Here is a 26,685-nt window from a genome sequence, read left to right as displayed (position 1 = left end):
ATACTTGCCTCTCTATATTTTTTTGCTTGCGACGCTGAATGCTTCTGGAAGTGGACTGGATGAAAGTACTTGCCCTGTTACAAAACAGCTGAGTACCCTGAGATAATAAAGTGGTGTTAAACTTTATTTGAAAATTGGACTTAAGTAGCAGAGACTAGCAACTGGCAGATTTTTAGGGATGTTAATATATGAATGCTTTACATATTTTTTTCTCTCCTACTCTTAGGTTGCAATCAAACAGATGAATTTGCAACAGCAGCCCAAGAAAGAACTTATAATTAATGAAATCCTTGTAATGAGGGAAAACAAAAACCCCAACATTGTCAACTACTTGGACAGGTATGTTCTGGTTTAAAAGATGGGCTGTGTATAGCCACTGGCAGCCCTTTCACCTTCCTCGGTGATCCTGTTTGAATCCAACCCAGGGTGATGACAGTAACACTGTGTAGTAACTATGTGCCATGAGTTTGGTGCTCTCAGTCCAGTTCTTAGTGGGCAGGTGTCTGCATCAAATAGCCTTCACTGGCACTTGATTCACTGTAAAAATGCTGGCATGGAAGGCTTTAGTGCTATACAGTCAGGATTCCAAGTTGTATCCCTCTCCTTTGCTGCATTTTAGACACTGAAAGCAATTTCCTTCTGGCCACCCAAGGAGAAATGGAAACTAAGCCATGATATGTACATTTTCTTTCCTCTTGTACTGGTGCTGACATCCAGCTTGCAGAGAAATAAGCCTGCCAGGATCCCAGGGAACACTCTCCTTTAGCAGTTTCTTAAGATGACTGTTCCTCTCTGAGTCAGGATATAATAGTTTAGCTGCTGAATAGAAAACATACCCAGGGCTGGGCACAATCTAGGTATGAATAATGGAGTGCAAGTGGGTGCAAGGAGACTTTCTCCCCATCCTACGCACCCCTTCTCTGGGGCTGGATACAATCCAAGCCCTTTCTGTTCAGGGAGCCCCAGGGCTGAGCAGAGGTATTGCCCAAGGTGGCAGTAACCTCTCCAAAGGGAGCAGGGCTCTTCCCTTCACAGAGCTGGCCCTCCTAGGGTTGGGAGCACATGCTGTGCCCTTTGGAAGAGCACATCAGCTGCTGCTTTCCTGTTAGACCCCTGGAGGCACTGGCCTGCTTCAGACATGCCATCTCCTGGAGCTCCCACTGGACTGTTGTGCCCCAGCACCACCTCTTGTGCTTGTCCGCGGGTACTTTTGGTACTGATTTAGCTGTCTGTATTTCTAAGCCAATATTGTTAAATCCGTACAAAACTGTGTGTAGACAAGCCCTGGGGCACAACGTTCTGGCTGCGCTGTGCGTTCTGATACCACAGCCACAAAATCCACCTTTCCACACAGAAGTTAAGCTTTCACCTTTAAAAAAAAATAAAATGCTTCTAGTCCTCATGACCATGAAAATCACCATGTATATGTGGCCAGTGTATATATCAATGCGGCGATGTTTCCCCGAGTCCGTAGACCAGTGGTCTTCAACCTTTTTACGCCCAAAATCACTCTTTGAATTTAAGGGCAACCCAGGATCTACCCCACCACTTCCCTGAGGCCCCACCCTTTCCCTGAAGCCCCACCCCTCTCACTCCATCCCCCACTCTCTCTGTCGCTTGCTTTTCTGCACCCTCACTCACTTTCACCAGGCTTGGTCAGGGGCTTGGGGTTCAGCAGGGGGTGCAGGCTCTGGGCTGGGGCTGAGGGGTTCGCAGTGCGGGAGAGAGCTCTGGGTTGAGCCTGGGGTAGGGGGTGGGGTGCAGGGTGCAAGCTCTGGGAGGGAGTTTGGTTGCAGGAGGGGGCTCTGGGCTTTGCAGAGTGTTGGGGTGAAGGAGGGCTTATGGGGTGCTGGCTCTGGGAGGGGGCTCAGGGCTGGGGTTTGGAGTGCAGGCTCCCTCCAGGCAGCACTTACCTCTGGTGGCTCCCGGGTGTTGGCACAGCGGGGCTTAGGCAGGCTCCCTGCCTACCCCGGCCCCACTCAGGCACATCGGCACCTCCTCCCCATCACGAGCCTGGCCACCCCCCACCCTGGCAGCCAGTAGTGCACCACGTGGCCACGCTGCTCCTGGAAGGGGACAACATGCCTCTGCAGCCCCTTGGGGGCGGGCGGGGGGAACATGGCTCTGTGTGCTGCTCCTCTCTGCAGGCACCGCCCCCGCAGCTCCCCGTTTCCATCCAATTGGAGCTGCAGGGGCGGTGCCCGCAGAGAGGAGCAGCATGCAGAGACCCTTCCCCCCGCGGGTCCATGCTGGCTGCTTCTGGGAGTGGCTTGGGGCTGCTGTGGCTGGAGATCGTGATCGACTGTGAGAGTGTCCAGGATCGACCAGTCGATCGCAATCGACCGGTTGGTGACCACTGCTGTAGACAGTTTGAAACACATCTGTGAGAGCCGTGAACTGCCTCTTTCAGCCCAACAGTGTGTTCACGCTGAAACCTAATGATGACGGCAGAAACATCAGCATTGTCAATTGTTTTATTGTTGACCATTTTAGAAGGAACATCCAGTTAAAAGGCTTTTACTCTAATCCCAAACTACCTTCCCAATTGCCAAAAACTTCACTTGTTTCCTTCCCAGCTGCCAGAACCTCTAACCTCCCCCAGTAACTATTAAGATGCAATTATGAGCTGTCAGAACAAACATTTGTGGCATGTCCAAAACTGTGGGGACTGCATACAGTGACTTGAATTTAGTATCAAATAATGTGGAGCACTGTGTATTGGTTGCATGAGCCATTTTCATACTTCATTAAAGTTCTCCATATTTAACTTCAATGGAACTGCCACAGAATTAAGGTCCGGGTTGCTGCAGAGCATTCAGGGCCCTGAATACAGCCCCTTGGCTCTGGGCCACACACTTAAATCTTGACTTACTCCAGCCCTTCAAAAGCACTGTAGGTAAATAGCCATGAAGTTTTTTCTCTGGATATCTCAGATTAAACTGTGTAACAGAATACGCATCTGCTCTGCACAGATATTAAAGTCCCCAAGATCTTTTCTTAAGGGGTCTGCCCTTCTTTACCAAAAGATGCTGCTCCTCACACTTCTGCATCAGTGAGCTGCAGTTCAGTGGAGCTCTATATATTGCAATCTTGTAAAGCATTTTAGTACCTTTAGGGATGACAGGTGCAGCTATATAAATGTAAATTGTTATGAATAAAACTAAGGGTGTGTTGAGATGGAGAAGTGACATTGCAAAGGCACTGGAGGGTTATATTACCTTCAGCTTTTTCCCAGTGTGTATCTGAGACAGACACCAGTCCGTTATTGATCAGTCTAGCTATTTTTGTGCCTACAGTAGGACCTCAGCGTTACAAACACCGTGGGAATGGAGGTTGTTCGTTCGTAACTCTGAAATGTTTGTGACTCTGAACAAAACGTTATGGTGGTTTTTTCAAAAGTTTACAATTGAACATTGACTTAATTCAGCCTTGGAAAGTTACTATGCAGAAGAAAAATGTTGCTTTTAACCATCTTAATTTAAATGAAACAAGCACAGAAATAGCTTCTTTACCTTGTCAATTTTTTTTTTAAACTTTCTCTTTATTTTTTTTAGTAGTTTGTTTAACACTGTACTATGCTATATTGGCTTTTTTCCCCCGGTCTCTGCTGCTGCCTGATTGCATACTTCCAGTTCCAAGTGAGGTGTGTGGTTGACCTGTCAGTTTGTAACTCTGGTGTTCCTAACTCTGAGGTTCTGCTGTATCTGCTTCTCTCAGCACATTACATACAATAATCCTCTAAATCACATACTAATTTTATTCAAATAAGTCCTGAGAATCCTTCCCAACCACCGACACGTTCACCAGAACCTTCAGTCACACCACCCACCATACCCGGTTTGTACAGTTCTCCCCATGATTCCAGGAAAACTTGGGAGAGGAGTGAGCCTTGTAGCACATCCGTATGGGATTCTGAATCCAGGTGAACCGAGGAAGGAGAAGGGGATCCAGACCCCTGCACCCTGCCACCAACCCTCTCACAATTAAAACAGAGCTGTTAATTCAAGCCCTGCAGAGGGCTGAACCTGTCCCACTATTGAATGGAGAACGTTCATAAATATTTGGCCATCAGTGACTTGTAATGTGACTTCTGGGAGTTAGTTCTTGACTGTTCTCTTTTTTGGTTTATATTTTAAATGTCTCTTCCCATCTGTGTAGAGTGTTGCAAAGAACACAAGATTAAATGCTGTGAATTTAACTTGGTTGATGGAGTGCAGTGTGACAACTTCCTTTGACAATAAGGTTGCTTAAAAGAGGCATTTATTATCTAATTAGAGAAGCTGTGCAACAGTACATGTATTGTACTTGCCTTCTCCGTTAAGAAAATCTGGGCTATAAGGTAATTACATGCCCTGTCGTATTATGTCCTGGAGGCATTTAAACAAGCTGCAGCTTTTGTCATCGCCCTTCTTTCAAAAGACATCTTGAATAGAACTGATCATTCTACTGCTGTAGGCAATGTGCAAAGCAGCTCCCAAATAGTTCTGTAATACTTACAAGATGGGGGAATGCTATGTAGAGATTAGGTCTACTGCGGTACTTCAGTTTTACACCAGTGTGAACCTGGGGCTCTGCTGGTGAGTAAAAAGGGAATAATGTAGTGGTGAATCAGGCCTGTCCTTTCTTGGACACTGAATGCATTTCCGATTGGAACCCAAATTTGCTTTAGCAAATCTATTATTACAAAAGGCAGCATGGGGAAGGATACCCTTGCAATTAGGTGACTGGACTGGGGAGAGAGGGATCTAAGCCCCTTATGGATCTATAGGCTTCCAGCAGCTGTGTGAAAACCAGATCATAGGCCTTTCTATTGCCCCAATTCCTCTGACTGTAAAATCATGCTTTATCCACGTTTGTACATCACTAGGAACTCCATCTGAAATGTATTTTATTACAGGAGTGCCTAGAGGTTCCAACCAGATTGGGTCCCCATTGTGCTAGGTGCTGTATAAAAATACTATGCAAGTGCAATGTATTTTTTACTTTGAATCCCAATCTTCTAGTGCTTTGCATATGGATGGACCCCTGTACCAACACAGAGCCCCAGTGAGGTAAACATAGAGGCTTTTTGTTTCTCAACTTTTGAGAGAAATCTCCTTTACAAACCAACCAACCAACCAACCAGCCCCACAGAAATAAAAACCTTCAGTTGTAGTCACCTATATGGAAAAGCCCTATGCAATTGAATAGGAGTAGACTCATAGGGCTACCAGGAATGTAATACTGTACTGTGCGCCTCTAAAAATTTAATAGCTAATGCTAATTTCTCTATAAGATTTTAAAACATTAATAGTGCTCTATAGTAGGAATATAACTTTGTATCAAATACCTCGTGATTGTCCAAAAACCCTGTGGAAGAGCTGTCATTTTCTACTGAATTCTATAGGATTTTTCACAAGAGTGGGTTTATAGTGATGGTTGGTGTTTATATGTTGTCTTCTATAGAAAAATCTCAAAGTACCTTGTAAACTGTAAGCCTGAGAAACACATATCACTGTTCTACAGCTGGGGAGACAGAGGTACAGAGAGGATCTGGGCCTGATTCTCCCACCCTGACTCTCGCTGAGTAACATCTCATTACATAAGGAGCCCCATTTCAGTAGGACTACATAGCATGAGTAGCAGAATTTGACCCCAAGTGATGTGCCCAAGGTCATACAGCAGGTCACTGGGAGGGAACAGAACTCGGTCCTGTATCTGTAATCACAGTCCCCTTTCCTGTCTCACAAACTGCCAGGGGAAAAAAAAAAGTATTTGAAACATATCTGCAATAAACAATTCAGTGACTAATACTGGCCTCTGCTGTGGTTAAAGATCAAAACGAGCCTGGAGGTGGCACCAGCCTGCTTCCTCAAATCACATTTACTCAGCTGGAGCTGGCAGGAAGCTTGAATTAATTCTGCATCCTTGCAGGTTGTGTAAGATCTCTCAGTTATTTAGGTGCCCAGGCTCTGGCATGCACATACGGCTGCTGATGGCCTAGCTTCAGATTCCCAGCGTGCTTCTTGGCTTGTACTGTCCGCTGCTCAAAATTACTTTCAGCTTCCAGCTGGTGCTCACTGGGTTGCGCTGTGTATGGTCATGCGGGACATGTGATCTCCCAATTTCTTGCCCATCGGGCAAGTTGACTTATGCTGCAGAAGACACTAATGGCAGGGAAGGAAAGTGCCACTGATCAATTAAAGGTACTGATGGAATCTGCAAGGCACCCATGTCTAATTGTACTTGGCTGGAAAGATGATGATGATGGGTAAGACACAAAACCTTAAAAGTGGGTGGGGGGGAATTTGGGATACAATAGCTTTGGTGGTCCATTAGGAGGAGGATAACCCAGTTTCATAGGGTCAGCCAGAATATTTGTGAAGAAATTTGTACTGTTCCAACCCTATAGTCCCCTTCAAGAGGGAGTTATTGCACAGGCAGCCGAACCAGTCATAGCCCAGTTCCTATGGAATCTGTACTGCTGGGGAAGAGACTCCAAACAGAGCAGCAAAGGGGGCACTGCACCACCACTTCCTTTCCCCATGGATGTCTGGTGTCCGGAGACTGTGTTCTCTGCACGTGCAGGGAAACGTAGGCCAGTCGGTGAATGTTCCTGGGCCCTGTGTACACTCCTGCAGGATTCTCAAGGGATTTGCCCAGTACTACTCTGAAAGACATTGTTGAGCTGGGATTCTGATCTCCTTGGCTCCTAGTCACGTGCTCGGACCACTAGACCGTACCTGTCTTCATTTAACTAAAGAGTCTCCTTTAGTGCAAGTGTAAATGGTCTGTGTTACTTTGGAGCAAAAGCCCACACCCCAAAGCAGTCCTGTGTGGCCTCAGAATCATTACTGTCTATTTTAAAGCCAGAGTATGCTTTAAAACTTCTTGATTCTCCTATTTGAAAGATTTTAGCTAATCGCTGAATGAGACACTCACCTTGCTTTCTACCTTTGACAACTTGGAGAATTATTCATTACTTTGAGACTGTCTATTACATTTTCCTGTGGCCTTCAAGATGCAGTAGGATTGATCATCTGATCAGGCTGAAGCGTCCTTTAATCGATGCTAGTGCACAATGTCAACACCAGCACAGCAGCTCTTAATCTGATTTGAGTTCTTGTTTTTCTGTCTGCTGTCCCAATGTCTTGTTTATAACCTCAAGAGCACATGTATTCCTTAAAGGGACTAGGATTTCACCACAGCCCCCTGGAAGAGGGAAATTGTGAACTGGCCAACAGAACCAGGTCATATGCAGCCATCTCCTTACCTGTCCCATTCTGTTGTGGACATACCTGGAAAGGGTCAGGACTGAGCCCTGCTGTACTAGATTCACAGCTGGCATTATGGTCCTTTAGGTAGCTCTAATTTAATGCCTGAGCCAGAGCAATTTGAGGATCAGGCAGCCATAATCAGCTCCCCAGTGGACATGCCCTTTGCCCCTGCACCAAGCAGATCTTGATGCAGGTGAGAATCTGGCCCAAGGATGTTCTTGTGATTAACCACAGAACTAGGAGCCAGAAGCCTGGTCTGTAAGCTTGGCTCTGCTACTCTGTGATGTTGTTTGGGGAAAATCTGTTTAACCTCTGTGCCTTCATTTTCCCTCTGTGTAAAATGGTGATAATGCTTGCATACCTTGCAGGATACTGTCATTCACAAATTGCTTTGAGATCCTTAGGTGTCATAGGTGCAAGAAAAAAATTAATGATCAGACTTTAAGGATGTACAATATTTTCTAAAAAAATGACTCTTACACTGTGCACACAGCTGATCCATGACAAAACAGGAGCATATTACTATTTCCCCATCCTCCCTTTCCCTTCCCACACCTTTTATTACATCTACATGTTCTCTCTTGTCTTAAACGAAGATCAAAGATCTTTGGGGCAGGTACATCAAATCATAAATCACTGGAGTACCAGAAATATCTGAGTAACTTAAATCTCTAGCACTGCTAAATTAACTGTCTGTTAACTAATAGCTGAAAGCCCATGCCGTCACAGGGTTAATTCATAGTCACATATGTCAAAAATAAAATAAAAGGATTAAAATGGCTGAGAACTTAATAATTGGATATAACAGACAGCAAATTCCATGTGTATGCTGGTTATGTCGTGTGGGTGGTTGTGTTGATTTGTGTCTCCAGGAGAGACTGTGCTAGAATATTTGTTGATTTGTACAAAAGTGGTGAATGAGGAGAGTGTGCTGAGGTTAAGCAGTGTGTGTGCGCATTTTGGGGTTTATTGTATGTGCTCGTTTTGGTGTTGTAGGGGTGGTTGTGTTGTGCTGGGAGAGTTGTGTGGGTTTGTGTGGTGGCAGTTAGGTACAGAGGTGTGGTGATTTGGCCACTAATCCATCATCTGCGCAGTTTCCCTCAGACAGCCAATGAAAGCTGCAAAGTAAGGGTGGAGATTGGTTGAGTTACCTCTCATATAACAATGGTCTGGGACTCTTGGCATGGCATAGATGCATGCATTACTATCGCTGTACACCACACAAGTGTAATGCATAAAGTAAAAATGGCCAAGAACTTAAAGTTGGATGATAACAGACTGAATCCCAGTGATGATTCAACCTGGTGATATGCTGAACAAAAAAGCTCTCAGCCATGCTTGTAAGCTGTTCCCATCACTCCACGCTTTCTCTCCAGGCATTTTGGACTTTACAATGAGGCACAGATGCCTAGTGGCCCACTACATTTTAAAAATAGCTTTACTCAGAGTTTTTTTGGCTAAAGAAATACAACTACCGTCTGTTTTATATTTTTTGGCCCTTTATAGTTACCTTGTAGGAGACGAACTGTGGGTAGTTATGGAGTATTTGGCAGGCGGCTCCCTGACGGATGTTGTAACAGAGACCTGCATGGATGAAGGACAAATAGCAGCTGTGTGTCGAGAGGTAAGATTATGCTCTGCTCGTCAGAACGAGTTCTTACCATGAAATGTATAAATAAAATTAAAGTTTCCATGAAGTGTCATGGTTTTACAGTATAACTTGGAACGTTCTTTGACATGGAGCTAGATTGCTTTGACTGGTACTAGATATTTAATAGTTCTGTTGGACATAGCTTAACTGCGACAGAAACATTTAAAAGAAATATCACCAATGAGTTGAGCACAGAAGTAGCATGCCACAGTGCTGTTCAAACATTAGCTAATGGATGCAGTCTTGTTAACAGAGTAAATCTTTAACAATTTGAATCTCTGTTACCTAAAGTTCCTTGTTTGAAGTAAGGCCTGCCTGCCAATGTCTGCCTAGGGACATGGTGGATTCTCCGTCACTTGCAATCATTAAGTCAACACTGGATACCTTTTGAAAAGCTGTGCTATAACTCAAACAAGTTATGGGCCTGATGGAAATAATGCTAGGTAAGGTTCTGTGCTCTGTGATATGCAGGAAGGCAGACTAGGTGATCACAATGGTCCCATCTGGCCTGAAAATCTAGAATATAAAGCTGCTCTTTTTCCACTTGTGGTGCAGTTCTTAAATCTCTCTCCTTTTCAAATGTTGTTTACAATTCAATAATTATACCGAAGAAACTTTGAAAAACATGTATCAGAGAGAAGAACTGTGGAAGCTCTGTTATTTCCTGGGCCTTTATGGGCCAGCTCACTACTACAGAGGAGTTTTCTGGGAGTACTCTTGTGATATTGCAAAACTATTTATTCCAGGTTGTGCCAGAGGAGCCCATACACAGTGTTTATTTTTTAAATTTGGTTTGACCTATTTCTTCACAGCCTCGTTAGTGGATCCATCATCTCAGTGTTAACATTCAGTTTGCAGACAGGCTTGCAACCTATTCTGGAGTTTCTAGGATAGTCCCTGTTTTCAGGGCAATCCCAGATCCCACATCTAGTTAATTTGGCTCAAAATCACTTTTAGGGCTCCCAACACATGATCCCTTGCAGCATGGTAACATTTTGATGCCTTAACCCTCAGATCTAGAGTTAGGCAAATTTGTCCAGAAGTTTCTTTCCTGAAAAACTCAGTTTTGGGTGAGTGAAGCTATTCACAAATTTGTGTTGAGTTCACCAACCAGTTTCAGCCAAACAGAAAAAGTTGAAATGTTTTCAGTACCATGGAAAGGAAATATTTTGTTTCAACCCCACAACAATTCATTTCAGTTTTTGGGCCTTTTGAAGAAAACAAAGCAAAGCCTTCACAAAATGGTGGTGGTGGTGCCTTCCTTATAATAGCCCTGTGGCTAGAGCAGTTACCTGGGATGTGGGAGACTTGGGTTCAGTTTCCTCATCTGCCTGATGCCGAACTGGGACTTCAACTTGGTTCTCCCAGCTCAAGTTTTAAATAAATGCCCTCACTGCAAGGCTGAAGGTTCATTCTTGCTCTCTTTAGTCACACATGACGATATGAACAGCCCCTAGCCCACGAACAGCCCCCAGTCCTGAATTGTCCCAGCTCTGAAATGTCCAGTCCTTTCCTGGACTATTCAGAGGAATAATAAGGCTTGTTTGCTCCAACTCATCACTTTTTAACTGGAGTTAACTATCACTTCAGTTCAAAGGCAATGCTGGGTTGGGTTAGATTAAAAGTAAAACAAGTTTATTAACAAGAGGGGATAGGATTTTAAGTGAGTTCCAGTATAAAGAATAGAGCTAGAAGTGGTTACAGGCAAATAGAAGTGAAAAATGCTTTCTAGCAGCTAAGACTTAACAAAGTAAGCTACAACCATTGTTCAATGTACCAATCTACTTTCCAGCAAGATGGCTGACCTCCCCTCTGGTTGGGTTCTTCCACAAAGTCCAGGAAGATTGTCTTTTTAGATGGAAGATAACTTGGGATTTTTTTTGCCCCTCTCTTTCATAGTGTAGTGAACTGTTGCAATGGATTTTTCTAAAGGTTAATCTCCCCAAAGTAAAGTTCATTCAAGCTGTGAGGAAGGCACCATGGAGTCTCCTGGTGAAGGGAATTTCATGCTGTTTTCTTCCCCTGCTGGTGTTTGTTAAAATGCAAATTGATCTGTTTCTTGCAGTCCGTTCCCCCTCCCCCCGTGTTGTGATGCTGAGTGGTTATCTCCTCCCCTTGTTTACTTGATGGTCCTATTAACTTTCTGTGTAAATTGCATTCCCATTGTCACTTATTCAACCTTGGAAGTACCTTCAAGGTGGCAGAACCACATTCCTTTGTCTAGGGTAGGGTAACTTCAGCTCTGCCTGGCAGATACACTTTAAGAACGTAATTCCCCATGTTTGTAAATTTGAATTTGTCCCCTGTACATACACACTCAATAATATTAAGAATCTGGCATTAGCTTTCTATTGATATCGTAACCTGTATCTAAAAGGCGTCATGTATGTCATTAATGAGTTGGGGTACATCAACTCGTCAGGGCAGCTGAAACTCGCTCCCGGATGCCAGTGAGCCCCTTGCCCTGGGATGCTGTTGAGAATCTCAGGGCTCGTCTACACTGGCAATTTACAGCGCCGCAACTTTCTCGCTCGCGGGTGTGAAAGAGCACCCCCCTGTGTGCAGCAGGTTTCAGCGCTATAAAGTGCCAGTGTTGACAGTGCACCGGCGTCGGGAGCTGCGCCCATCATGGAGGTGTTTTTTTTTAGTGCTCTGCCGTGGCTACACAAACCACATGAAAGCGCTTTAGCGTTGCCAGTGTAGACTAGCCCTCAGTTTCCCACATCCCATGCGGCTGCTCTCACCTGTGGGCAAAAGCTTATACGGGAGGCTCCACCCAACCTCCTCCTCCCTGTTTGAGAATCCTTCCCTTTGCTTTTGTCAAAATGCCGGAAAACTGAAACAAGATGTTTTGGGTAGAAGTGAAACTTTTTGTTTTGACATTATTGAGACATTTTTATTAGTTTTGACTTAAAAAAAATTTTTTTTTTTGATTTGCTAAAAAGTTTAAAAAATGCCTTTTTCGGTTTGACCCCAAAATAATTTATTTATGAATATGTTTATTTTGGGGGCAATTGCCAATGAACAGAAAAATCCATTTTTTGCTCAGTTCATGATTCATTCCAAGTTGGGTCCTTTGTTTCTATCCAGATCGGTCTCCATTCCACACAGATTTGAGATACTCTGACATATCACTTGTGTGTCACATCAGAAATGCGGTCATTAAACTGTGGAGATAGAATATGTTGCTTATAGTAAAGGAACTCAGGCCATGTTATTTAAAAGTGCATATCTTCAGATTCAACTAGTTGGTCAGTTGCGCCTTTTTAAATGCAATTTTCTAGGTTGTTGAATGGGTTTATTAAAAAAATACCATGTTGTGAACTTTCTCATAGTGTCTTCAGGCTCTGGAATTCCTGCATTCAAGCCAAGTCATTCACAGAGACATCAAGAGCGACAACATTCTACTAGGAATGGATGGCTCCGTCAAACTAAGTATGCAGAAGGCAGCCTTGATGATGACTTGAACTGTGAGCTTGCAAATTAAAGGGCAGGTTGTCCTTCCAAGGCACAGTTGTGTTGTGAGGTTAGCAATAGGCAGTGACACCTATTTGCGTTAATGGTAGCTGCAGGGATAAATAGCTGTGCACTGAGACCATAGCTTTAGATATGGTTGGGCTAGATTAAAAAGGATGAGTTAGGATGGGCGGAAGAGATCTCGTTACTTGCAGACTGAGCACCATTAGTATGAAAAACAATGAACTAGCATTGAGGGGGTTCCATGTTTTCCATCTTTACAAACTGTCAGTCATGCCCACTCAGCCTGGGCTCTGAGAGTCAAGCTGAGTTCTTTCCTTCTTGCACATTATCACCAGTGGTAAAGATTCTGCATGCCACATTATGTCCTTAATGTCACCTGTGCAATCATATTGCTTTCCATGGGGTGGCACAGGGGTAATTGGTTGGAACCTAGTAAAGAACTCTGTTGATGGTGTACTGGATGGAAGAGAAACCTGCTCCAGGGTTAACAGGAGACATAAATAAATAAATGAATAAACCTCTGCTTTAGTCAGTAACATGAGCAGATATAACTCCAAATTCACTCTAGGAGCAGATCTGCTGAGTAAGAAGGTGTCATTTATATTTTTTACGTAATCCCTTTTCAGAGTAGAACTGCAGTTCAATATCCCACTGTTTTGACTTTGTATCAAGCTATGAATAGCTAGCCAGAGGCAAAGATGCCATGTGCGTTATAGAATTTTTTTTTAAACTGCATTCTAATAGCTGCCTAGTGTGGATTAAGTTAGAAAAGTCTCTCTGTGAAAATGGTGCAGTAAGCTTTCAGGCTGATTCTCTCAATGGCTCCAATACAAATGTACTCAGTTGTAACCCATAGATGATTTTTCTAACTATTAGCCTGGGTGCAAGGCTCAACCTGGGATCTAAAATTTATGCTGTGTGTGTTCTTCCCCCTTACCTCAACCTGAAATAAAATTCTACCGGCAGAACTTTGCTGGTAGTTATGTTTCTTCTTTGAGCAGATGCAGATATGTATTCCACTTAGGTGTGCGTGCACCCAGTGCACCAGAGCTGAAGAAATTTGCCTAGCAGTACCCAGAGGGGGCGCCACTCATGCCTCATGGCCATAACCCCTCCCTTAGCTACATGAGGCAATGCTGTCCTGACCCTCCCTCAGTTTCTTCTTACTGCCTGTGTCTTGAGTTGGAGCCCTGTGTGATCTTAACCTCATTACCTCTCAACTAGTTTACTATTTTCCCTTGTGTGTAGTTAGAACATAAGAACGGCCATGCTGGGTCAGACGAATGGTCCATCTAGCCCAGTATCCTGTCTACCGACAGTGGCCAATGCCAGGTGCCCCAGAGGGAATGAACAGAACAGGTAATCATCAAGTGATCCATCCCCTGTCACCTATTCCCAGCTTCTGGCAAACGGAGGCTAGGGACACCATCTCTGCCCATCCTGGCTAATAGCCACTGATGGACCGATCCTCCATGAACTTATCTAGTTCTTTTAGTTAGTAGTAGCCTTAGTGTTAGAGTAGCGTTAGTTGTGGTAGTTTGTTTCCTTGGTGATGACCCCATCGATGTTTAAACGTTGTCCTTTCTGTGGAGGAGCGATCTGCACATCCAGTACTTGCTCTGTCTCGGTGAGGCCCACATCAGAGTGTTGTGGGATTGGCGACTCGTTTAAGAAAACAGACTCGAGGCGTGGGACCTTTGCCTGAAGCAACCCCTGCTTGAACAGGCCTGCTTTGGTACCAGGGCCCTCATTGGGTTGCAGATCACCCTTGGGTTCTGAGAGAGCTGCCACTTCATGTTCTGGAGCAGTCACCTCTCTAAAGAAACTGAGGAGCCCTACCTGCTGACGGCACTGAGGAAAAGGTCCCATGACACCAACTGAGATTGCTTCAGGTCTGGGGGTGACTCTTCCGCCTGACCCAGGAAAAGCGTGGACCAGCACAGAATTGTTGCCGGCGCGTGGGAGGGCACAGGTACCTCTAACCCTTCCCCGGTACCAAGAAGGAAGGCTAGAAACCCTGTGCTGTTGACTCCGGTTCTGGCATCTTGAGTCTGGTACTGACAAGGGAGATACTGATACTGACTGTTTCCACATTGGTGGTGTATCAGGCAGCTACAGACCTCCTCTGCCTCTTGGTCCCAATCTCTCCTTTGGTCCAGGACTTCGCCAGGGCTGTGTCATCTGTAGCCCTGTTGATTGAATGAGCTGCTGAGCCCTCGGGTCTGTTGGCACCATACCCCAATGTTCCCCTTCCACAGGTGGTGGAAGCAGGGTCGGTGCCAGAATCAGTACAGGGACCTCAGTACCAGGAATCTCCTCTTCACTGCTACGGTTGGCTCTGCAAGTGCTTCCACGGCGGCTTTCACCTCCCTCAACGTCAGTACTGTCAGACAGTCCGGTACTGCTGCTGACTTCGGGCCCGACAACGCTTCCAGAACCAGCACGCTCAATACTGATGGTACCGGTTCCATGGATAGCGCCTCTTCCTGACTTGTTCTGGACGTGGGACTCATCAGACCAGTTACTTGCTCCCTCTGGTCTCACTTCACCCTTTTTTCCAGGATCCCAAGGCTCCTTGGCAACTGAGTCGGGGTCGTCGTTCTCCTGCTCTCCATGGCCTGACCAGCATTGGGGCCCTTTGATGGAATGTTACGAGTACCAGAATTGGTGCTTGTCTCATGATCAGGAGGGAGTCCTGTGGCCTGGCACTTACTGGCCATTATCCATGTCAACGGTCTCCATGGAATCCATGTCAACAGTCTCCATGGAATCCATGGGATGTTCCTCGGTTGCAGAGGTCCTGCTCTTCATTTTGCTTTAAGGCAAAATTGCTGGCCAGGTCTGCAGTGATGACCATCATGGTACACCGCAGTCCCAGGCTCTGGGGGTCCTTCTCCCTGAGGAGCCTCCGCAGTCTTTCCATCTGGGTCCATCAGCCCTGGAACAGGATCCGGCTTTGGCTCAAGTAAGGGCCTAGTCTTCGTTTCTGGACAATTCTGTGCTGCCTGGCTCATCCTTGCCTTAGGTACCGGAGGATTTTAAGGCATACCGAGAGCTTTTGCGGGGCATAGCTTCTTCCCTCAGTATCCAAGCGGAGCTCTTGCAAGAGAATACCCACTAATTAGTGGATATCCTGCAGCAGTCTGCTCCTGTGAGAGTTGCCCTCCTGTCAAGTATGCGCTCCTTGAATGAGCTAAGGCCCTCTGGAGCATGCTGGCTTCGTTACCACCTGCAGCTAAGAGCATGGAAAAGTGCTGTTTCATTCCCATGCAGAGATTTGAGGGGTTTTACTCCCCTCCAGCCCCAAATTCCCTAGTTGTAACTGTGGTGAATGACAGAGCCCAGCAGGGTAGTCCCCCAAGGATAGGGACTCTAAATGATTGGACCTCCTGGGCAGGAAGATTTACAACTCCTCTTCCTTATGGATGCGAATTGCTAACTAGCAACCCTTGTGGTCCAAGTACGATTTTGTTAACTGGACAGCATGTCAGAGTTCACAGACCAGCTGCTCGAGGCCTTGTGAGAGGAATTTTGGGCATTTGTCACTGAAGGCTGCTTGGTGGCTAAGGTGTCCTTGCAGCCTGTGCTAGACATGGTGAACACTTTGGCCTGGGTGACGGCCTCTGCAGTCACCACGAGGAGGGCTTCCTGGCTGCAGAATCTGGGCATTGCCCCTGCTGTCCAGCAAGCCATTGAGGATTTGCCCTGCAATAGCCAACTGCTGTTTTTGGACAAAACTGACGAGAAGCTGTATTCCTTCAAGGACTCCAGGACTACCCTGCGGTCCTTGGGGGTGTACACACCAGTGGGGCAGAGGTGCCACTGAGGCGTTCAGCAGCAGTATCGTCCATAGCACACATTTGGCCAGCCTTGCCCTCCTCCAAGGCAATGGGACAAACCCAGAAAGAGGGATAGATTCAGCAGGAAAAAGCAGTTGGTCTTGGGGTTCGGCAAGTCCACACACTGTCCTCCAAGCGCCCATTGGGCCTCCTTGGTCCAGAGCACTGTTCCAGTCATTGCTCCTCTCCTCATCTCCCTGCTTTGGGGACAGGCTGGCCTGCTTTCACAATGCTTGGGGCTTGATCACCACCCACAGCTGGGTCCTAAGCACCATCAGATGGGGTTATGCCATCCAGTTCCTCTCCACAACTCCTTCCCACCCTCCCTCCCCATCCCCCTTCAGGGCCCCCTCTCACGAGATATTGCTCTTTGAGCAGATCTGCTCTCTGCTGGCTTTGGAAGTGGCATGGTTGTGGCACAGCTGAATGAGGAGGAAGAACAGTGTTTGGTGGCTGTCCAACAAGTCCTCCTTAACAGTAGAGGACCCTCCACCAGGGTGCCCTATTCAGTGAAATGGAAGTGACTTTCGGTGTGACCATTAGCCTGCAGAATCCAACCATTGGTGACCTCTATCCAGGGCATTTTGGAGAACCTGCCGCACCTTCTGTCATTGGGGATTATATTTAGTTAATTGATAGTATATCTGGCAGCGATATCGGCATTTCATCCCCTCCCCTCCCCCGCCCCAGTCATTCAGGGAAGATCAGTTGTCTTCAGTGCCACGGTAGCAAGATTCTTAAAAGGGCTTCTTCATCTGCATCCTCCATTCCTAGAACCATTTCCTCTATGGGACCTTACCTCATCCTCGCAGCCTTAATGGGACCTCTGTTCAAGCCCCTGGCATCTTGTCCCTTCCCGCTTGTGTGTCAGAAAACTGCGTTCCTGGTAGTGATCACATCCCCAAGGAGAGTGAGAGAGTTACAGGCTTTGATGGCAGAGCCTCCTTATTCACAGTTCTCCAAAGACAAAGTGACTTTATGGCCTGCATCCAAAATTTTTTTCTAAAGTGGTTTCTCAGTTTCATTTGAACCAGGTGATGTATATACCTGTGTTCTTTCCTAAGCCACATTCATCTCCAAAGGAGCAGCATCTCCATATCTTAGATGTCAGGCTAGCCTGACATCTGGACAGGCCTAAACCATTTCATGCTTTGCCTCATTTGTGTCGTATGCAGATCGCATGAAGGGTCAAACAGTCTCTGCAGAGACCATCTCCAAATGGATAACATCCTGCATCAAGACTGCATAGGAAATAGCTCTGGTTACCCCCTCTCCACGAGTGCGAGCTCATTCTATGATGGCTCAAGCAACATCCATAGCATTCCTCAGTGACGTTTCCATATTGGACATTTGCAGGGCTGCTACGTGGTCATCGATACATACGTTCATGAACCATTATGCCATAACTGCACGTTCCAGGGTGGATGCAGGCTTTGGTAGAGTGTCCTTGCAGTGATCGTTTAGGTAGACACGGATCCTCACCTCCTGGCGGGCTGCTGCTTGTGAGTCACTCAAGTGGAATACACAGCTGTGTCTACTTGAAGAAGAAATAATGGTCACTTACTGTAACTGTGGCTCTTTGAGATATACTGCAGACATGTATTCCATGACGCACCCTCCATTCTCTCTGCATTCGAGTCTCGTTTCCAGGCAGTTGGTGCTAAGGACCTGAGGGAGGGTTAGGACAGCGTGGTCCCATGTAGCCAAGGGACGGGCTGTGGCCACAAGGCACAAGTGCTGCCTCTCTATGGGTACTGCTAAGGAAATTTCTCCAGCTCGGTGCACTGGGCGAACACGCACTTACGCGGACTATACGCATCTGTAGCACATCTCGAAGAATCACAGTTCCAGTAAGAAAACATTTCTTATGGTGCACGAGGCATGAAAGAAACCAGCTTGCTGTGTTGGCTTTGCAAGGCTAACAGGAGTAAACACTTGTTTTAATCAGCAAAATAAGCAGATGAGTTGAAAAGACATGGGGATCAGAAATCTTTGCTTAAAGGTTCCCTTCCTACTTTTGACCATAACTGAATTTAAATGTCTAAAAGTAAATTAATTTTAGTATGGACATAAGCGTTCACACTGTAAAGCAAATACAGCTAGATGGGATGACATATCTACTGTGGAAATAATATGACTGTGACACATCTGATGAGAAAAAACATAGACTATCCTAATCCCAGATTAGATTTAGCATCAGTTAACTTTTCTGGCAGTGTCACCTTAGAATAATGACATTTAGAATGTACAGCATATATAGCACTTTACGCTTTCAAGGTGCTATAAGGACATTACTTTCTTAGGGAGGTTGTGAGACAAGAAATACTGTCTCCATTTTATACGTGGTTGTGGAGGTGTTCACTTGTCCAACGGCATGACAGTGAGTCAGTTACAGAATCCAGATGCCTTGTGTCTTAATCACATAACTATCCTTCCTTTCATAACTGCTGCCGTAACTTACATCAGCCAATGCATAATATGAACTCCATTTTCAGCCTTGTTTTCAGTCAATTCTCTGGCATTAATGGCATTCTCATAACACAAGAACTAGGGGTCACCAAATGAAATTAATGGACAGCAGATTTAAAACAAACAAAAGGAAGTATTTCTCCACACAACACACAGTCAACCTGTGGAACTCTTTGCCAGAGGATGTTGTGAAGGCCAAGACTATACCAGGGTTCAGAAAGGACCTAGACAAGTTCATGGAGGATAGGTCCATCAATGGCTATTAGCCAGGATGGGCGGGGATGGTGTCCCTAGCGTCTGTTTGTCAGAAACTGGGAATGGATGACATGGGATAGATCACTTGATGATTACCTGTTCTGTTCATTCCCTCTGAAGCACCTGGCACTGAGCACTGTCAGAAGATGGTCTGACCCATTATGGCTGTTCTTATGTTCTTTTATATCTTTGTGAACAAACTAACTTATCTTTAAAATGTCTCCTTGCTTCCCAACCCTCATTTTCTCTTTCAGCTGACTTTGGTTTCTGTGCCCAGATAACACCAGAGCAGAGCAAACGCAGCACCATGGTGGGGACACCTTACTGGATGGCTCCTGAAGTGGTGACGCGGAAAGCTTATGGGCCGAAAGTGGACATCTGGTCTCTGGGAATCATGGCTATTGAAATGATTGAGGGAGAGCCTCCTTACCTCAATGAGAACCCCCTGAGAGTAAGCCAATGCTGTGTCACTGCAGTGCCATGTGAGAGTCAGCCAGATGCGTCAAACCTGGCTTCACTTTTGTGATAGTTACTGTATAGTCATATGTTAATAAGGAAACCTCAGAAGTTTCTGCATTAGGGTGAACGGATGCATCCTGGATGCTTCTCTGAACCTCTCTGCTATATTAGGCCAGAAGCAATACGTGAATGGCCTTTTGTGACATTTCTCTCTGTTCAGTCCCTATGCTGCCTAGAAATTAGAAATGAGGAAAATTCTGACCATTTCAGAGCCTTAAAAGTCTGAATTTGGTTCTAGATAGTGGAAACCCGTGGTCTCGGTTTTGTGAAGTGATTTAACTGTCCTTCTCAAGCTGTCTTTCCAGGAATACCTTTCCAGTGGCCCACTTCAAAGCATGGCAAGCGCTTTCGTAGACTCACTCGTAAGATGTTGAGGGCCAGATTGTGGGTAGTTACTTCCTATCCCAAGTTATGAGCATGTGGCAGCAGGAGCACCGATAGGCATAGTGTTTTGTAATTGTGGCTGGCTTCTCAAATCCTCAAGCCCAGCCCCTCCTGTGCAATCCCACTCCATCATTTCACTGCCTGGTTCTCATACTGTGGCAGTGGTGGATGGGTTGCAAAGGCTGAGCCCAGGCAGTGGATGAGCTGCAAGCATTGCAGGAGAAGTTTCAAATCCAAGCACATTCATCAACTATTTAAAAAAAATAGAAAATGTTCCTGTTAATAGTTTCGTAAAACTTTGGGGTTTTTACATAATCTAAAAATGTTGGCTCTAACCTGCCTGACATTGTCCATATATGATATACACCATATATGATATACACCAGACCTTCCCTTATATGAGCTCTCCCAGCTCTGTAAACCACCCCCAGCCCGAGGGGAGTAGCTACCAGTGCTGGGAGCGGGGGTTGTTTTTTCACACCCCTGAGCGAGAAAGTTTCAGCACTGTAAAGTGGCAGTGTAGACAAGGCCTGGGTTTGTGTTTGCAGGGACATTTACAGGCATGACTATGCCAGTAGCGTTACACTGCTGTAATTATAGTGGTATAACTCCCTGTGTTGACATTCTTCTTGCAGAATAAAAGTATCTACTCAAGGAGTTATACCAGTATAAACCACAGTGGCATAATTATATTGATATAGTTATGCTAGTAAACTCCTCTGTATATAAAAGCCCTTAGACAAGGCATGAAATGTTTTTCTTCTTGCAAATCCCTCCAGATGGCTACAGGATCCAAACCTGGATTAAATAGGGTAAAATACTAGAGGATTGGATCCTGTCCATTTAAAAATAGGGCAGACAGCAGTGTTGTTTTATAATAAACATGGATGGACATAAGCGTGTATGAATCATGCAACAATTTGTTCCTAACGGAATGTGCAGGAAAAATAGAAGCCTGTGTAATCTGTAGGAGGAGGGATCTCACTCAAACAAGGGGTGAATCTGAATTGCCCCTCATTTCCTTTTGTTTCCTTGGTGCTCATTTCCTTCAGGCCCTGTATCTCATTGCTACCAATGGTACTCCAGAGCTGCAGAACCCTGAGAAGCTTTCGCCCATATTTAGAGACTTCCTAAACCGCTGTCTCGAGATGGATGTAGAGAAAAGAGGCTCTGCCAAAGAACTGCTACAGGTAACCACTGGGATGGGGGTGGAGGGGCGCGCTCAAGTCAAGCCAGCACTCTGGCCTTTGCTAAGGATTCCTTTTATGTTTAAAATGGCATGGCTGATGGCACACACATGCCTGAAGGGGCACAGGGAGTGGATTGATGAGGATTTTTTTACTTTAGGACTCTTTTCCTGGTTCCTGTCTCTTTTTGTTTTGGCCACCGCTGGGTGGAATATTCTGTAACCAAATTCAAAATGCTCACCCGGGGCCTGATCCTTCAAGATGCAGAGCCCCTTATTCCCATGGTTTTTCCACAGCTGGTGCCCAACCCTGTGTGTCTCAGCACTCTTCCCTCATTGCTCAGACTTCTCTCCCTGCTCTTCTTGGCCTTGTCAACTGCATGATTCCCCACGACAGCCCTTCTGCTGCAAGTGTCTTTTTATACCATGTCTCAGACCCTGCTGTCTCTCTCCTTAATTCACCTCAGCTTGGCTACAAAGGGGACTTCCTCCCTGTCCATTCTCTGCTAGTCTGCTTCCCCTGAGACACTGCTACTCATGCCTTAATCGCTAGCCATTTGTTGGGTACCATTCTCTCACTTTTCAGAGTAATGCTCTTCCTTAAATCCCTGCTGTTTCTGTTTCAGGAGCTCGGGTGCTCTAGCCAAAATGCGTCCAGGGGGCAGAACAGTACTGTCCTCTCACCCACTTCCCCTCTGTTTTCATGGATGTCCAGTTCCAGGACTGAATTCAACCCCATCAGTTTGTGTATGTTCCACTCCCACAGAAGTCCAGTGGGAGTTGTGCATGTGTGACTGATGGCATGGTCATGTCCCTCAAGTGCTCAGTGGTTGAGCTGTACCTGACTTCCCTTACTTGAGATCCTCTTTGAATCTGTCTTCTGCTCTCCCCCCCAGACGTGCTATGGTAGGATTGGGCATTAGAAACTTTACTTGTTACCCAGTATACATGGAATTATTTCCCCACTGCAGCAGGTATTTCCACTTCTTGAAATTTACCTCAAAACCCACCTCCTGCAGCTCAGGAGGATCTCTCCATACAGTGCTTTGTGGCACCACGTATAGTGATGGACGCACAACAGTATCTGTGTTGCATTGTAGTAAGTGGAAGGTGTCCTGCAAATGGACCCCTGGATATCTAGTAAATGACTTGGATTGTCAGTTTGACTATAGCTGTGCCAAACTCCAGTTCTGCCTTGCAGATATTAATAGATTGAAAGGCTAGAAGGCACTGTTATGATAGAGTCTGACCTCTTGTATAACACAGGCCGTAGAAAATCACCCAGTGACTCCCACATCCAGCTCAATAACTTATGGATGAACTAGAGCAGAGCTCTGTGACTTCATTCCATCCAGGACTAAGATCCTCTAACTTTCAATTTATATTTTTGAATTAACTCAGAATCCATGAAGAATTTCCTGAGTTTCAACTAGTTTTGTAAAAAGAAAAGGAGTACTTGTGGCACCTTAGAGACTAACCAATTTATTTGAGCATGAGCTTTCGTGAGCTACAGCTCACTTCATCGGATGCATACCGTGAAGTGAGCTGTAGCTCACGAAAGCTCATGCTCAAATAAATTGGTTAGTCTCTAAGGTGCCACAAGTACTCCTTTTCTTTTTGCGAATACAGACTAACACGGCTGTTACTCTGAAACCTGTTAACTAGTTTTGTGTCACAAGCCCATAAAGCTGGGAATTTAGCCTGATTTTGGTGCAAAGCTGGAACTCAGTCCAGGCTTGCTTGAAAGGTTTGTGACTTCAGCAAAACTTTGAGTTTAACCTGGTTTGAGTTTTGAGCTTGTAACTAAACTAAACTGAGCTCTACATGGTTTTGGTGCAAACGTTTCACTCTGTGGTGAGACTTGACCTCAAAGGCGTCATCAATAATTTGGTTTTCTCCTTCTCTCCTAGCACCAGTTCCTGAAAATTGCGAAGCCCCTTTCTAGTCTCACTCCTCTGATTATTGCTGCAAAAGAAGCAGCAAAGAACAACCACTAACAAGGAATCATCATAGTCATTGTGCCAAGTCTTTTCAATGTTCATTTCAGAGACTGAATACCTGCCTTCCTGCTCCTTGGGGGTGCCCAAAACTTTGATCCCCTGAGAGTGGGCCACAGAAGTAGTATTTGTTGAATGTTAAAGGAGGCATTGCTGATCTAAAGTCGTGAACAGCCTTCTCACCCGCTTGGTGGGAGAAGATTATTTTGTATGGTTGACAAGGTCTTTTTGAGAACCTCTGAGCCTGATGTAGCAAAGCCAGTTTGAGTTCATATCTCTTAATGTTTATTTTTTAACATAAGTGTGGAGCCTTAGACCATGTTTATCTTAACAAATTACATCTCTCGCTGGCCGCTTTTCCCTGCCTCTGCCCAGCTCAGTTATCACACTACTGAAACTCCTGCATGCTTCAGATTACTTGAATAATGGAGCAGCCAGCAGAAATCTGAACAGCTTTAATAATTGAAAAGGGGGATGCAGGAGTATACGGCACCAAACACTTCCTCAGTGCTGCCGGACGCCTTGACAGAGAGAGCTGAAATATTCTGAATGAACTTTCTGCAACCATCGGAGGATTTAATTCATGGATCGCCTTTGTGCTTCGTCTTGTGAATCAGCCTCTGATTAAAAGATCCTCTTTCTGTTTTCATCTCAGATGTGTAGGCTTCAGTTTTCAATTCTGCTAATTATTAGGTCACTTCCAAAAATAACATTTCTGGTGCGTTAGAAGGTAAATCATAGAAGAAGGTGACAGGCCTGTTTTTAAAACTATTTCATTTGTAAAGCACAGCTTGTGTTAAAGAAATCAGTGCTCTGTATCATAAAACACTGATACAGTGGTCACCATTACAGTATCACCATTTGCCCACATTGGTATTTGAGAAGGTATTATTTCCTATGCCAAGTTCCAGGAAAAATGGTCTTGTCTCAGATGCTAGTGTGTGTGTGTGTGTGTGTGTGTGTGTGTGTGTGAAAGCTAAATAATCTGTTTTCTTTATCCTGTGACTTATCTGGAGGACCAAGAGGGTTAATAATTCCTCTGGTTGCCACAGTTTTTAAAGTATCGGGAAACTTGGAACTGCATCTGAGTGGAGAACCCTGTGGCCTAAACACTGGGCTATAACCAGCTGTATGTTGATTTTAATAAAACTGCTGCATTTCTGATCTCAGGGTGCGAGAGGGAGGATTTAGAGAATTAACTTCATAGTCGTAAACACAATCCTCTCAAACGGGACTACTGTTCATGCTATTCTTTGTTTGCCACTGGGTGTCCAGAGGTGATGGCTAAAGTGGTACGTGCAAACTAGATTATTTTACACTGAGTTCCCTAGACCTGCTTATATCCAATTGCGAACATGATAGGGAGTCTAAGCTGCTGTAATTTCCATACTGAGGAACCAGAAGATGGTGTAAAAAGGTATGCATTAAAGACAGGTGGGAGCTGCTTTCTTAGACTCTGCTGTTGCTTTTCTTGCCAGGGCCCCCGCTTCTGTCCCCTTATGGTGTAAATTAAACCAATGTATGAGGGCTTAAATGATGGAGGAACCACTAGGCCTCCAGCAAATGGTAATAGTGCATAGTAGCTCAGTCCAACTCCTAGGCGAAACCTGTAATAGACCCTCTCTGCTTGGATACTGATGGATTTTTCTTCATCTTCCCCACTCTGATCTCTGCCTCTTCCCTTGTTGCATAACAAGTTACTGCGTTTAGCCACAATATCTGCCAGATGTACAGTATTTGGGAGATGGACAGAATAGTCTAACAGGTCTTTCCCATCTGTTTTACTTCTAATTTTCCAAGTGAACTTTAATTTCTGATGCCTCATCTTTTTAAAAATTGGTTTGTATAGTTCAGTCACCATCAGCTACATACACATATCTCCTGCTTTCCAATATCTTATGTAAATTCACTGTCATATGAAAATGCAAGCAGTTCCTTTGGTGGTATGGGTGTATCTACACTAGAGGCTTTTGCCAGCACAAATTACACCTTGCACGCCCTTGTCTGACATAGCTATGCCTGCAAAAGTCTGTAGTTAAGATCTCACCTAAAATAACCTGGATTAAGCTGCTTTCAGGGCCTCATAGCTTGACACAAGTTAAAACAAGTTCAACTAAAAGGATGGTCCGAGACACTATTTTCCCCACCCCACCAGCTCAGTGTTCACAGCATGTTCACTGCTCGCAATAAGATCGTAATTTTAAACTCCAGTCATTAAAAATCCCATTTGTTCACCTTTCTGTGACTAAGGATTTCCCTGGACATCCGTTTCTGACTAGCCTTGGATTTCTGGGTGAACCCCTAGGACGAAATGGGGTGATAATACTAGAACACCCCAGCCCTCGGGGAAGTCGGATTGGATGATCAGATAGACACTCCCTGGGGAATTTGGACAGAGATTGAAGAGAAGTACCATTGCCTTGAGTAATTGTTGGATAAACGAGGAGTTTATTTATATTTTCCCTGGTGCTGTCTTATTGGCCCATGTAATGGGAAATGGACTACAGGCCACATCCTTAGCTGGTGGATATCCATATAGCTCCGCTGATTTCAATGGAAATACATTGCTTCATGCCAGCTGCCCGACATCTCTAAGACAAAGCCCTTGTAAATAACAGGGATTAGAACCTGATCCATAAAGGCGCTGTGGGTCCTTGCCTCACAATGGGAGCCTGGGGGTTGAGGAGTTCTTTAGCACCTCACATGATCAGACTATATCCATGCTGGCTGCTACCATAATTGAGCATGGGTGCTGGTAGCAGGACTGCAGCACAACTTACCCCGACCAAGGATGATTTCTTATAAATAACCATGTTAAATCCTGCTTCAGGCTATCCATTGCCTAGGCGGGCTACAGTCAGAAGGAACCATTTATTCTTTGGCTTCTATCCCTCAGCTGATTTCTAATCCATGGTGGTGCCTTGCCTAGGATTCCATCAGCACTACTTAGTTTTCTTAATAGCTTTGTGTGAGAGATTTTGCCAAAGGCTTTTTGAGGCCCGTTGATAAATTGTAGCATTGTGACATCAGAGCTATGTCATCTTCTAACAACTAAGTTCTAACAGTCTGGCTTCATTGCCCTGATCTATTGACATGAAAGTCAGTGGTGCAGAGTACAATGGCTGGCTGTCTTAAGTTAACTGCCTCAGGTAAGTTAGGTAAATTCTTCCGTTTTAGTTCTCATGTAGTTTAAAACTCTGGTATCTGCCTTACTTTTAGCACTTGGCTGGACTCATGTATCAACATGTTGCCTTTCCCATTCAGGTATCGCCTCCCATGTCCTGGGCTCAGTGCTGCTTCAGTTCATGCATATGATTGGCTAATGCCAAAGTACAGTAGAACCTCGGCGTTACGAACACATCGGGAATGGAGGTTGTTTGTAACTCTGAAATGTTTGTAACTGAACAAACGTTATTGTTCTTTCAAAAGTTTACAACTGAACACTGACTTAATACAGATTTGAAGCTTTACTATGCAGAAGAAAAATGCTGCTTTTAACCATCTTAATTGAAATGAAAGAAGCACAGAAACCGTTTCCTTACCTTGTCAAATCTTTTCAAACTTTCCTTTTTTAGTAGTTTATGTTTAACACAGTACTCTACTGTATTTGCATTTTTCTTTTGGTCTCTGCTGCTGCCCAATTGTGTAC

The 26,685-nt window shown here is 45.1% G+C and overlaps 1 protein-coding gene across 8 annotated transcripts in view; it reads left to right on the top strand.

Moving 5' to 3' along the window:
- The window catches only part of PAK1 (p21 (RAC1) activated kinase 1), a 47,717-nt gene extending 24,681 nt beyond the window's left edge, over positions 1-23,036 (top strand). For 5 of the 8 annotated variants that reach the window (XM_077841999.1, XM_077842009.1, XM_077841963.1 and 2 more), the window contains 6 exons: positions 227-339; positions 8,763-8,880; positions 12,243-12,342; positions 19,205-19,401; positions 20,906-21,043; positions 22,950-23,036. In XM_077841999.1, the coding sequence (XP_077698125.1) occupies positions 227-339; positions 8,763-8,880; positions 12,243-12,342; positions 19,205-19,401; positions 20,906-21,043; positions 22,950-23,036 (753 nt within the window). The remainder of the gene's footprint in view (positions 1-226; positions 340-8,762; positions 8,881-12,242; positions 12,343-19,204; positions 19,402-20,905; positions 21,044-22,949) is intronic. The other 3 variants (XM_077841972.1, XM_077841980.1, XM_077841990.1) reach the window with 2 other exon arrangements.
- Positions 23,037-26,685: the final 3,649 nt, after the last annotated feature.

Source organism: Eretmochelys imbricata, chromosome 1 (genome assembly GCF_965152235.1).
Source record: "Eretmochelys imbricata isolate rEreImb1 chromosome 1, rEreImb1.hap1, whole genome shotgun sequence".
Lineage (NCBI taxonomy): Eukaryota > Metazoa > Chordata > Testudines > Cheloniidae > Eretmochelys > Eretmochelys imbricata.
This window is presented reverse-complemented; position numbering and strand designations above follow the sequence as displayed.